This window comes from Monosiga brevicollis, genomic scaffold (assembly GCF_000002865.3).
Source record: "Monosiga brevicollis MX1 MONBRscaffold_8 genomic scaffold, whole genome shotgun sequence".
NCBI classification, from domain to species: Eukaryota; class Choanoflagellata; order Craspedida; family Salpingoecidae; genus Monosiga; species Monosiga brevicollis.
The window spans coordinates 1,048,129-1,060,174 of NW_001865045.1; the positions used below are offsets into that span (position 1 = coordinate 1,048,129).

At 55.1% G+C, this 12,046-nt stretch overlaps 4 protein-coding genes across 4 annotated transcripts in view; 2 read left to right on the plus strand and 2 right to left on the minus strand.

Annotated features, from left to right (window-relative positions):
• Positions 1–180: 180 nt before the first annotated feature.
• On the plus strand, positions 181–2,272 carry MONBRDRAFT_25014 (uncharacterized protein; the record flags this gene model as incomplete). Its single annotated transcript, XM_001745219.1, has 8 exons — positions 181–225; positions 306–570; positions 649–761; positions 908–1,010; positions 1,188–1,330; positions 1,565–1,628; positions 1,760–1,824; positions 1,925–2,272. 8 exons carry the CDS (start codon positions 181–183, stop codon positions 2,270–2,272), a joined length of 1,146 nt encoding a protein of 381 aa, XP_001745271.1.
• Positions 2,273–2,843: 571 nt separating this feature from the next.
• Positions 2,844–4,545, minus strand: MONBRDRAFT_16700 (uncharacterized protein; the record flags this gene model as incomplete). The annotated part of the gene is made up of 8 exons (XM_001745385.1): positions 2,844–3,011; positions 3,100–3,172; positions 3,276–3,423; positions 3,618–3,759; positions 3,850–3,926; positions 4,006–4,127; positions 4,220–4,257; positions 4,399–4,545. Coding segments are annotated over 8 exons (915 nt in total), but the record flags the coding sequence as incomplete, so codon positions are not given.
• A 783-nt stretch (positions 4,546–5,328) lies between these two features.
• MONBRDRAFT_16806 (uncharacterized protein) lies at positions 5,329–8,426 on the plus strand (the record flags this gene model as incomplete). The annotated part of the gene is made up of 13 exons (XM_001745220.1): positions 5,329–5,429; positions 5,533–5,582; positions 5,685–5,752; positions 5,831–5,893; positions 6,012–6,092; positions 6,194–6,241; positions 6,396–6,539; positions 6,643–6,741; positions 6,905–7,255; positions 7,430–7,537; positions 7,668–7,868; positions 8,000–8,077; positions 8,160–8,426. The coding sequence occupies 13 exons, from the start codon at positions 5,329–5,331 to the stop codon at positions 8,424–8,426; spliced, it is 1,659 nt and encodes a 552-aa protein (XP_001745272.1).
• A 2,810-nt stretch (positions 8,427–11,236) lies between these two features.
• Positions 11,237–12,046, minus strand: part of MONBRDRAFT_25017 (uncharacterized protein) — a gene marked incomplete at both ends in the record, with an annotated part of 2,237 nt that continues 1,427 nt past the window's right edge. The window contains one exon of the mRNA XM_001745386.1: positions 11,237–12,003. Within this exon, the coding sequence (XP_001745438.1) occupies positions 11,237–12,003 (767 nt within the window). The remainder of the gene's footprint in view (positions 12,004–12,046) is intronic.

Genomic DNA, 12,046 nt, shown 5'->3' on the forward strand with positions numbered 1-12,046 from the left:
CACCTACGATGATTCAGCGCTCCTGGCAGCCGCCCAACATCTTCGGGCCGGTATGTCGTGTGTGAAGCTTCACACACATGCCGGCAATATTATATCATCTTGATTATTATAAAACAGGCCACCAATCGAGGCTTCGGCGATAACTTGATCGTGCAACCTTCCTGGCTGCTCCCAGGTCTAATGAGGTATCCGGGTGGTACCGTCGCCAATTACTGGAACATCCAGGTCAGGTTACGGATGATATCTCCCGACCTGTCAGTAGTAGCTGCCAACCCACCGGCTCATTCAAAGGGGGGTTTGCTCAGAATGCTTCCTATCTGGCGGAGTGCCGCGTGTCAGCGTGTAGGGAATATCAGCCCGGTATCAACGCTCTGCCCCTGCAGACCTTCTCGCCCGAAAACTTTATTCGATACGTGGCGAGCGCCGCCCCGCATCATGAGACCCCAATCATCGACCTTAATCTTTACCTCCTCGACACCCATCAGCAAGCGGGTCAGGTCGACTTACTTTACGCACGAAATATTACCCCGACACGCATCGAGCTTGGCAATGAATTCTACTTGAGTCACAGTACGCTTGACAAGATACCTGGCTGAATACGTCATCAAGCGTCTTTGCTCAATTCTCCTTTCGCTCATGCCGTGCTAGACTACAATATCACGCCAGAGGCTTATGTGGACCGTGCCAAGCCTGTCATCGACCGTGTTCGCCAGCTGTTCCCCAAAGCCAAAATCGCATTAGTGATGCAAGCTTGGCGTGAGGTGAGGAGTCTGTCCTTGCACCTTTCGCCACCTAGCTTCGCTTCAATCAGGGTAGCCGTGTGCGTGACTAATGCTCATGTCGCAGATTATGCCCATGCTGTCATCTGCAGAACAATGGTGGTGGATGGAATACGGCAATGACACAGCTTCTGTCTGATCTAGATTATGATGGTATCACGATCCACGACTATTCATTCAGCATCACGTCAGACAAGGATCGTGGACCATCCATCGCCGCCACGGCGCTTGGTACGATAACGCGGGCTTCACCAGCCACAGGCTTTCACAACAGGCACAACCTACGACACTGATCGCTCAACGTCATAGCAGAAGTCTGATTGCTATTTACTGCCCAGTATCTGGAAGACGCACCAGCAACCAAATAAATTCCCAAAACCATCCTCAAGCACTGCTTTCTGTTGATAGGGTTTGGATATGCTGTGCTCAAGCACCAGCGCGATCAAGTCAACGCCTTGTTAGGTGCTGACAAAGAGCTCTGGATGACCGAGTTCAACACAGTCGTAACCGATCCTGATCCTCCTTCGGGCTCCATCCATGCCCTCTTTCAGGTGCAGCGTGCCCGTTCCACAGTCTACTCGCCACACTGCCCTTGAGGCCTTGCATTCCTGATGGGCGTCTGTGTACCCCTTTTACTTTTGACGCAGGCCTCGCGAGTCATTGCGGCAGCCAATCTCAACGTCTGTCCAAGCCGAGTCGTTTGCCGCTTGCAAAGCCGATCATACCTTGCATGCCTATTTTTTATGATGCCTTGATTATGTTTTTTTTTTTTTTTTTTTTTTCAGTTCTCAATGTTGAACATTCATGCTTTTGGCTCGCAAGCGGGCAACAAATGGGATTCCAATTCTGGTCAGCGTCCCCTTCTCGTTTCAAGCCTGACTCGAGGGCAGCCAGATCAAATGTACTCGCTTTGTGTCTCTGCCCTGACTCTTCTGTTGGCTGTATGCACGCCTCTGGTATGGGTTTGCACCATCTTTCAGGAATTGTTAGGCTGGGAGCCGGTAGCCACCAACTGGACAGCGTGCAGTATGGGCCCATTGCGGCGGTATGTGCAGTCCCTACTGAAGCATCACAGTGTACTTCTAACAAACTTTGCTCTTCACACCGTTGTGCCGGCGACGCTCACCGTTCATGTCATCCGACAGGTTTTTGCGCATACGGCATACTTTGCGCTTGAGCGCTACCCATACCGCTTCGAGCACACTGTTGCCAACAACCCATCCCTCGGTTATGCGCCCTCACCTAACCAAGCCAGCATTGTACCTGACTGCGTGCAGCTGGTTTTGTTGAGCAACACCACCAATTTTTCAGCCGTGGCCTATGGTGTCCTTCTGCTGAACATTTGCCCTCAAGACGTGCCCGTGCAATTGCCGACTCTCAAACCCACGGCTGGTCGGCTTCACGTTCAGGTTGGCTATCAGCTCTCTCTCTCTCTCTCTCTCTCTCTCTCTCTCTCTCTCTCCGGTCCATACACCACCGGGCTCAATGTTTAATGAGTCATGACAAGCATCTGCTCACCCGAGCAACCCCGCTGGTGTGCAGGGTCACGTCTACCAGGCAAGGTCTGACCAGGATGGTCAATGGATCCGGTTGATCGACATGCCCGACCTCGACACGTTTCCATGGCCCCAGTTGAACACGACGTGGATCGATGCGATGGCCGACCAGGGCGTGATCCAAATGCGGGCCGTCAGCTTGGCGTATCTTGATGTTGCATCCGTGGTCTGAGCGCGAGACAATCACTATAGGTCTGAAATTTTCTGTAACCCACATGTCTTTCTTGTCGCGCGTTCCAGCTCTCTCAGGCCAATAGAAGACTTGTTGTAACGGCAGGTTGCAATGGAGACAGAGGTCGCTTTGTTTTGCGACCAAGATAGCGCCGGGCTACGAAAACCGCGTGAAATGTTGAGTCAAGAGATACACGGGGTGTCGACACACGGCATGCCATTTGGGCAACGGGCGGAAGAGAAGATTGAAACAAGTTGACTAGACAGCTGATGGTTGATGGGCGCGCCCTTGGGGCGACGGCTGAACACGATGGGTGGGCTAGCAAATCGCAAGGGTTTACTCGTCGGTTTCGGGACGCTCGGCGGCGCCAGCATCGTCGGCCGAGCGCTTGCCCTTCTTGAGCGCCTTCATCTTGCGTGTCTGCAGCTGTGACAGGTCTTGGCGCTCCATGTGAACACGGCCCAACTTGTCGCCGAGTCCCGTGTATTCGACGTTCTTGACCTTCTTGGTCTGTGAGGCAAGCGCGGAGGTTCATGAGGCCGAGGACCAGCACCGGATAATCTCGCCGCACAAGAAACCAAAAGACAAAGACCTCAAGACTGACCTTGAGCTGCTTGGGTTGCTTGAGTGCCTCCTTCATGAGTTCTGGGGCGGCCCAGCGGGGGCTGCATTGGCAGAGAAATGGCAAGGAGTAAGCACAGCACCAAGCAATTGCATCGACATGGCCAGGCGCGAGAAGGGCAAGAGGCAAGCAGAAAGTTGTCCTACCGGCCAAGCTTCATGTCAAGGAAGGGGCCACACTCGGTGAGCTCGACAAGCGGCAATCGCAGACCCGACTTTTTGTAGTCGATGCGGTACTGGGTCATGACGATGCGGTCCTCCTCGACAGAGAAAACGAGGGCCCGATCAATGCCAGCTGTGAAAGAACCAACAAACGGAAAAAAAACACAACAACGTTGATGTCGTGTCGAATGACCCCGGGGGATGGGCAAGGTGAGAAACTGAATCCAACTTTGGGAAGGCAAGCAAGTGCCGGCGATCAAAGGGGCAACAACAGGCGCCATGCACAGCGAAGCGAAGGGTTTGGCAGATGCCAATTTTTGAACGGACCAAGATTGACGCTTTCGACGACAGGACCCCGGAAGAAGTCAATGAGAAGAGTCTTGAGGCTGCGCATGTTGATGTCTTGGGTCCACGCATTGCCTTGGAAAACCATTGCCGGCTTGTTCATGGCTGCTGGCTTTTCTACATCCTGAGGAGGGGTGTGCGGTGTGGGTTCAGTGCAGGTCCAAGGCAGAAGAGGGCAGCAGCAAGCGAAGGTGGTAGATGCTGAGGTGCAAACCTTGAACTTGTGCATGGGCTTGAAATCCGTGACAAGGAGCTCGCACATGTCCAACATGCGATGGTTGAAGGTGCGTGCTGGTGGTGGCCGAGCAGGCAGGCCGGTGAGATGAAAGGGCCGTCAAATCATGAGGGGTGGTGGATCCATCGAGCATACCCAGAGTGATGCAGTTGGGGCGTTTCTTGTTGCTTGAGCCAATGGCAAACAAGGAGACGTCGAGCTTGTTGGAAAGAGCCTCGAGCTGCGATTCGTCATCCATGGGGCGCAGATCGCGTTTGCTACAACCAGACAGGCGTGCCCTCGATGAGCATGGTTTACATTTCGTTGGGGCCGCAAGGATTACAAGAGTGGGCCGTGCATGCGGTCGCACCGGGAAAAGATACGGGATTGCGGGGCAGTTAGGGCGTTCTGGAAACGAGGGGCGCGAACGATGGCCATGAAAGCCATGTGCAGCATGGGGTGAGTGAAACAAGGAGATGTGAAGAGGGGCACGGATGGTGAGGCATCAAAGGAGAACCGGGCGACTAAGGGACGCGGGTACGGGCATACCAAATCGCGAAAGATGTCCTGAAGGATCTGAGAGCACTTGGAACCGTGCATGTAAAGAATTTGCTTGGGATTTTCGTGGATCTTGGGCGCGCGTTCCGCCAGATACTTGCGCCCACGGCGCGTCTTGGCGCGTCTGAAGTCGCAAAGGGGAGCAAGACCGCCAGGCAACAGCAACAAGGCATGAGTGCAGGTAGCAGCGGCGAATGCAAGTTTGCACTCCCAAGGCGTCGGCAGTTGTGCAGCGCAAGGTCAAAGCGTACTTGTAGCTGGTAGCGGAGCTGGACGACATGGTCGCTGGTGGTGACGGGCAGCCAGGCGAGACAGAAAAAAAAAAAGAGAGAAGAGGCTCAAGGATGCTGTGTCCCAGTCCAATACCCCGTGGTGAGGCAGCTGAGGGACACACGAGCACAGCGTCTAGACAGGAGACGGCGAACGAGCGAGAGCGAGAGAGAGAAGAGAGAGAGAGAGAGTGTGTGCGTGTGTGCGTGTGTGTGTGTGTGTGTGTGTGTGTGTGCGGGACGGGAGACACGCGTGTGCGTGTTGAGGTCGAGAAATTCCCACAAAATTAAGTCAAAATCCGGCAAAAATCCGGCAAAAATACACAAATGGCTGACATCTCACAGAGAGAGAGAGAGAGAGAGAGAGAGAGAGAGAGAAAGAGAGAGAGAGAGAAGCGTGTGTGTGTGTGTGTGTGTGTGTGTGTGTGTGTGTGCGTGTGCGGAAACACGTGTCCAACAGTTGGTAAATGTCAGCATTTCCTGTCTCACGGCGCGCCAAAAAAAAAAAACTCTCTCTCTCTCTCTCGCTGTTCGCGTGTTTGACGAAGAACGTCGTCGTCGTCGTCGTCGTCGTCGTCGTCGCCTCAGTGTTGTTGGTATCAAGTCGGTGGTGGCTTGTTGGTGGGTGATTGGTTGAGAATCGCTGGACAAGATGCCAAAGAGTCGACAGGAGCGCCGCGAGCGGCGTCAGCGCGAGGCACAGGCCTTGGAGAAGCTGAGCCAGGCCGTGAAAGAGGTACAATCACTCGACCGGTGCCTGCGCACACGTCCTGCTCTGCCTTTGAGAGCTGTTGTCGCTGTTGTCGGCCCTCATTGCCTGAATCAAATGGCTTTGCACACAGGATATTGACCCCAGTGAGATTCAAAAGTTTGCCCAGTTGCCTCTCTCCTCTGCTACGCAGCGTGGTAGGCCAAAACAATGCCCAGCCACACCCTGCCCTTCTCTTTCTGAGCTGGCTGCGCCTGGTTCGCTCAAGTATGCTTGGTCCTCGCTCTCCATCTTGGCAGGCTTGAAAAAAGCAGGCTATACGCGACCTACAGAAATTCAGCGTGATGCCTTGATCAAGGCTTTGAAGGTGTGATGGTGCGCCCCTCCGCCCGTGGCTGGGTCGAGGGGGTTGCCTCACCCACCCTGATCGTACTGCATCATACAGGGTCAAGATGTGCTGGCCGCTGCAAAAACCGGGTCGGGCAAAACCCTCGCTTTTTTGATCCCAGTACGCTGCCTTCTTTCGTTTCGCTAGCTTATAGCCCGTCGCACTCTCCTTCCCGGCCCTAACAACAGCTACTCATCGCGTTTGCTTGTTCCTGTGCTCGCCACCTCGCTTTCATCAGGTCCTCGAGGGCCTCTTTCGCCAGCGATGGTCCAAACCAGACGGCGTGGGTGGTCTGATCATCTCCCCCACCCGTGAACTTGTAAGTCTCTTTCTCCTCACCCACTTCAAACCGGATGCCACCCGGTCTCTCCTGCTCTCCTGCGCTTCCTTTCTCATGTGCACCTCGACCCAACTATGCAGGCGTTGCAAACCTACGAAGTCCTCACCAAGATTGGTTGCTTCCACGATGTGGGTATTTGAGGCCTGAAGGGCCCTGCTTTTTGCTTTTGGGGGTATTCTCACGGCCTTGCACGCCAATACTGCTCGTGGCACCTTTCGAGGCAAGCCTCTTGTCGCTCACGTCTATGGGGGGTGCCCGTTATTCTTTGCTCCTTTTTCCCAGATGTCGGCGGGCCTCGTTGTTGGTGGCACGACCCTTGAACGTGAAAAAGCCGTCATTTCAAATACCAACATCATCATCTGCACGCCCGGCCGCTTGCTCCAACACATGGATGAAACGTTTGGTTTTAGCTGCGATAACCTGCAGGTAAGCCTCACTTGTGCAGCTGCTCATGCCAATGTTTGATTGGGATCTTGTCGCGCCCTCTCCCCATAACCGACCCTGCGCCTTGGCTGCTTCCAACCCGCAGATGCTCGTTTTGGACGAAGCCGATCGCATTCTGGACATGGGGTTCGCCAAGACCCTCAATGCCATCCTTGAAAACCTTCCCAAGCAGCGACAAACCATGGTGCGTCATGCTTGGTGCTTTGTGCCCGCCTTTCACTGCCTGTTGTCCCTCTCCCATCTCCTTCTCCCCTCCTTTCCATGCTTTCCCACTTTTCCCCCTGCCCTTTTGGTTTTGCACCTCTTCACACTCCTTTATCGGTCCTGCGGTGTATCACGGTCAACAGCTCTTCTCCGCAACTCAGACCAAGTCGGTTAAGGACCTGGCGCGCTTGAGTCTGAAGATGCCCGAGTTCATCAGCGTCCATGAACAGGATAAAACTGCGACTCCGCACAAACTGGTCCAAGCTTACATGACCGTGCCGCTAAACCAGAAGCTGGACGTGCTCTTTTCTTTCATTCGCTCCCACGTCAATGTCAAGATGCTCGTCTTTGTGTCCAGCTGCAAGCAAGTTCGCTTTATCTACGAGACGCTTCGGCGCATGCGCCCCGGTGTACCTCTGTTGGCCTTGTACGGCAAGCAAAAGCAAGCCAAGCGGGTAGCCATCTATAACGACTTTAGCAAGAAAACCCACGCGGTACGTAGGAGCGCACGTTGTGGCGGCTGACGGTCATTCTAGAACCGTTTCTCCTTTGCTTCATTGCTTGCATTGTCTGCTGCTGGGTGAGGCGGCCGTCTTCTATTTTGCATGTTGTGGACCGCGTTGTGCTCATCCGGGTCTTGACAACCATTTTCGACCGTCACACTTCAGGTCTTGCTAGCCACAGACATCGCCGCGCGCGGTCTTGATTTTCCCTCTGTTGACTGGGTCTTTCAGCTGGACTGTCCCGAGGATGTGGCTACGTATATCCATCGCGTGGTACGCAAACTTGCCGCACTGCCTTGCCTGAAACAGCCAGGGTCCTTTCGTTTCCACAAGCTCGTGCTGGCGTAGTTTTTTGCGCCACGGCCTCATTTTCATACACGCAATCCCCGATGTCGTCCTGTAGGGTCGCACCGCCCGTTATGGCAAGGAAGGCAAGGCTCTCTTGACCCTGCTGCCGTCCGAATCTGCCATGGTGCAACAACTGGCAGAGCGCAAGGTCGAGGTCGTCTCCACCGAGGCCAACGCCTCCAAAATCAAGAGCATTACTCCACGCCTCAAGGCCTTTTGTGCCGAGTCGCCTGAGCTCAAGTATCTGGCACAAAAGGTGCGCATGTTGCAGGGCATTCTCTTCACCTGGGGTGGCTCGTTATAGTCTGGTTGACCTCGCTGGATGACCGTCAGCCGCTAACCCCAGTCTCACCATTATACTGCAAACATCACGCTTCTGAATGCCAGTGCTTCATCTCCTACACCCGCTCGGTGTTTTTGCAACCCAACAAGGAGGTCTTTCGCATCGATGAACTACCGCTCGAGGTACACCGGCCCCGCGCCTTGGACCTGCTCACACCGTTGCCTGTCGCAGGGTGCTAGCTTCATTATTGTGCGCCCTTGATAGGAGTTTGCACTGTCGCTGGGTCTGCCAGCTGCGCCGCGCATCAAGTTTGCCAAGGTGAGCATGTCCATCGTGACTTTTGACGATATTCGCTACTGCTGTCATGCGCTTGATCTCAAGATGACTGCATTCCTCGTGGGATTGAATCGGACTGTCGGAGCAGAAGCAAGGCGAAAAGCTCCGTGGTCGGGTCGGGCCACCGGCTGGTGCGGTGAATGCCTTTGGTGTTGCAACGCAAAAGCACCATGGTGCGGAAATGTCCTCAGATGACGAAGACGCCGAGCCGGCCGCGCCGGCCGCGCCTCGCACCAAGTTTGACCGCCTTAGACAACGCAAGAACCAAGGTAAGAATGGATAGCCAATCGCGATTCTCCGGTCAACAGGTGCTTTGTCACATGTTGTCGTCTTGCGCACTTTTTGCCTGTGCCCCGCATAGATGTCTTGTCCCAGGCCTTTCAGAAGCTTCGGTTGGTCATCGTCAGCCCTCCTATCATCAGGGCTTTCCTCGGTCCTTTTCGCTCCCCTTTGTTTGCTCAATCAAAACTCGCTGGACAGGCCTCAGGCAGGCGATGAATCGGAGGATGACTTGCTGCAAGTGAGCGAGAAGCAGACGCACGAGGTCTTCGAGTCTGATCAGGTTGAAGAACGCCCCTTGTCCAAGAAACAGCGTCAAAAGAAAGCCACCATTGCCCGTAAGTTCCGCAGGTCCGCCAGACTGCAACAGCGAGGCACGGGCAAGAATTATGATTGCCCTCTCATTTCTTGCTTCAATGAATGATAGGTACAAAGCTGCTAACATCGGGTCCGAGCCAGCGCGTGATTTACGACGACGATGGAAACGCCATTCTGCAAGGTCCCAACCTTGCCGGTCTGGACATGACCGATGAGCAGATCAAAAACAAGGTGTTGAGCCAAGGTGCGTCTTGTGCAGGATCTTGAGGACCGCCTGCTCTCCATTTTGTTCTGCTCCTCATCATGACCTCCCGCGTAGAGCATCACGAGTTGGCTGATGCATCCGAGGCCATGACGGCAGCCGATGTCGAGGATCGCCTCCGTTACCGCGAATTGATCAAGTTTGTCCTGCTTCTTGTCGCGCGGTTCAGCCGCGGGCAATTTGGCCAATGTTATGCCTGCTTTCTCATCGTGACCAGTGATGACTGCGAGTCCTCATCATGTTGGCATAACTTCTGTTTTTTTTTTCAGGGAGCGGAAGCGACTGCGCAAGGCCAAGTTGAAGGCCGAGCGACAGAATCGGGACGTGGATTATGAGGGACCCTCTATCGGCGCAACGCTAGGCGGGGCAGATGACGAGGGCAGCGAGGATGGGATGGACTATGAGCCAGCAGACGAGAGCCAATTTGCTGGCTTTGATGTGGACTTTGACATGCTGGATGAAAGCTTAACAACGGGTGCTGAAGAGGCGCCTGCGCCTGCCGTGCAAGCAAAATCGCAGCAGCGTGGCAAGCGACGTACAACGCAAGAACGCGCCCCAGCTCCCGACGGCGAGGAGGGTGATGAGTTGGATGCGGATGCGGTGCCGGCCGCTTCAACGCGGGGCCCGGCTTCCAAGCGAGTCAAGGCTCAAGACACAGCATCTCTCGAAGCTGAGGCACTCAAGCTTCTGATGGGTAACTAGGCGGGGAGGCCCTTGTTGGTTATTGTAGACTCGTACACCGAGCCAAGCGCTTGCATTTGGATGAGGTTGTAGGCTTGGCGGTCAATTTACGATCACCTTACACACTCAACAATGTGATTCCAATGACATGTCATTCAGTCAGTTCATACGCATTCACACACAAGTTAAAATATCAGGCTTGTACGCCCAAAGTGCAGCAGTTGAGCACCGAAACTCTCTTCAGCCTCTCTCAATCGATCTCGTGCACCGTTTCCAAGCTGGCTGCGTGGTCCATCTGGTGCAGATGAGTGTCTTTAGCATGAGGGTTCGAGGAAACTGCAGGGCTGGGCGAATGACGCTGGGCGGCACCGGCGCTGCCGGCCACGCGCACGGCACTTGGGGGTATGTGGTCAGAAGGTTGACTCGGATATTCATGTGTGCCAGCTACATGCTACGCATTTCTTGGTTAGTTGAGGGGCGAGACGTGTAAGAGGTGCGCGTGCAGCAAGTCCAATGTATGTGACGTACAAAGTAATAAGCAGCCGCACTGCTACCGAGCAGGGCAATGGCCAACTTGAAAGCGAGCGCAGCGGTACCGCCCGGTGATGCAGAGGAGGCAGCCGAGGCCATTGGACGGCGCAAAGTGCCTAGGGTCATGAGCAGGCGCGGTGCCATGCTTGGATGGCATGGGGTGCAATGGTCAGGCCAGCTGAGCTGAGCGTCGATGGAAGTGTGCGGACGCAAACTGAGCGGCAGAAAAAATGGTCTACGCCCGGGCGAGAGCCCATTCACCACATGTCATCCCAAACAGCCCGCGTGGCTGCTGAGTCGAGGCCACACGCAATCAATAGTGTGATGATGGGGCCCCCACCAGCCTGCGTTGTTGCGAGGCAGTCGCGCCTCTGCTGTGGCTTGGCTGGCGATCATGATTGTGATGATCGCCTTCCGCGCGCATTCTGGAGCCCTTTGACAACTTGTGCTTATTTTCTGACATTGTGTGTGTGTGTGTGTGTGTGTGTGTGTGTGTGTGACGAAGGCAACTCCACGCTAAGATGATATTGGCCGAATGGCAGGAAGGGAGAACAAGGCGTCCGGGAGACGATGTGATGCAAGTTGGGGTTGGGTCAGCACTCGATTGTCCGTCAGGATTGACAAGGCTCAATAGTTGCAAAGCAAAATATTTTTTTTTTTCTTTTTTTTCGGACAAAGAGGTCTTGGAATGCGGTTATCACGCCCTTGCGCGACAGAGTAGTGGAGCATGAAAGGACCCCGGCCGAATAAAAGTAACGAGGAGGAGAAAGATAAAAGACACAGGGCGGCAATGAAACAACCACAAACACGGCAAGCAGCACAGGGAAGAGTGAGCGCGTGGGTCGGTTTGGCACGCAAGACAATGGGAACGGAGAAACAAAGAGGAACATTCATGCATGGGTGAGGTTTGACTCGAGAACGGGGAGTCTAGTGCCTAAGCATTGGTGGGGGCGGGGGTAGTCGCAGCAGGAGGAGCGACGACGTTGACTGTAGGGGCCTCACTGGTTGTGGGGGCAGCGGTGGAAGGCGCGGCCGGGGCGTTGGTGGTGACTGGAATGGGACCGGTGCTCACGGCAGTCGGACCCATCGTGCTCCCGGGAGTGGGGACAATGGAAACGTTGTCCTCAGCACTAGGGTTGGGCCCAGGCACGGGCGGCGGAACGGTATCAGGGCCAGTGTCCATACCACTTGCAGCCCCTTCATTGGCGCTGGGAAGTGCCTTTGGGAGTGTGGTGGTGGCGACGCTGGTGGCGATGCTGGTGGCGGGCCCAGTGGCATTGGGGGCGGCACTGGTGGCACTGGCACTGGCATGACCACTGGACTCGGCAGCCCCACCGACACCGGGGTCTGCTTTCATGATCTGTTCGGTTGCGGTGGTGGCCTGCGACAAGAGCGCCTCAATGTCTTCTGCATCATGGGCAGTCGGTTTGAGTTGCATCAGGCGTTGGCGGGCAAGCTCAGCAAAGCGGTGACCCTTGCGGCGCTTGAGCTGCGAAAAGTAGTTTTGGTAGCGACGGCGCTGGTTGCGCAACTCCCGCTGCTTTTCCTTGTCAGGGATAGCTGCCACAAAGGCCTTAAACTGGGCCAATTGCTTGACCAAGACAACCGATGGGGGCCAGCGCCACCGGCCATTGGCAATGCGGGTGTCTGAGGTGGAGGGCTGAAAGAGGGGCAAGTGGTCCAAATTCTCATCCATGGCTTCTCTTGAAATGGGCACGTTGTTGTTGGCAGCGCCAGTGGCGCC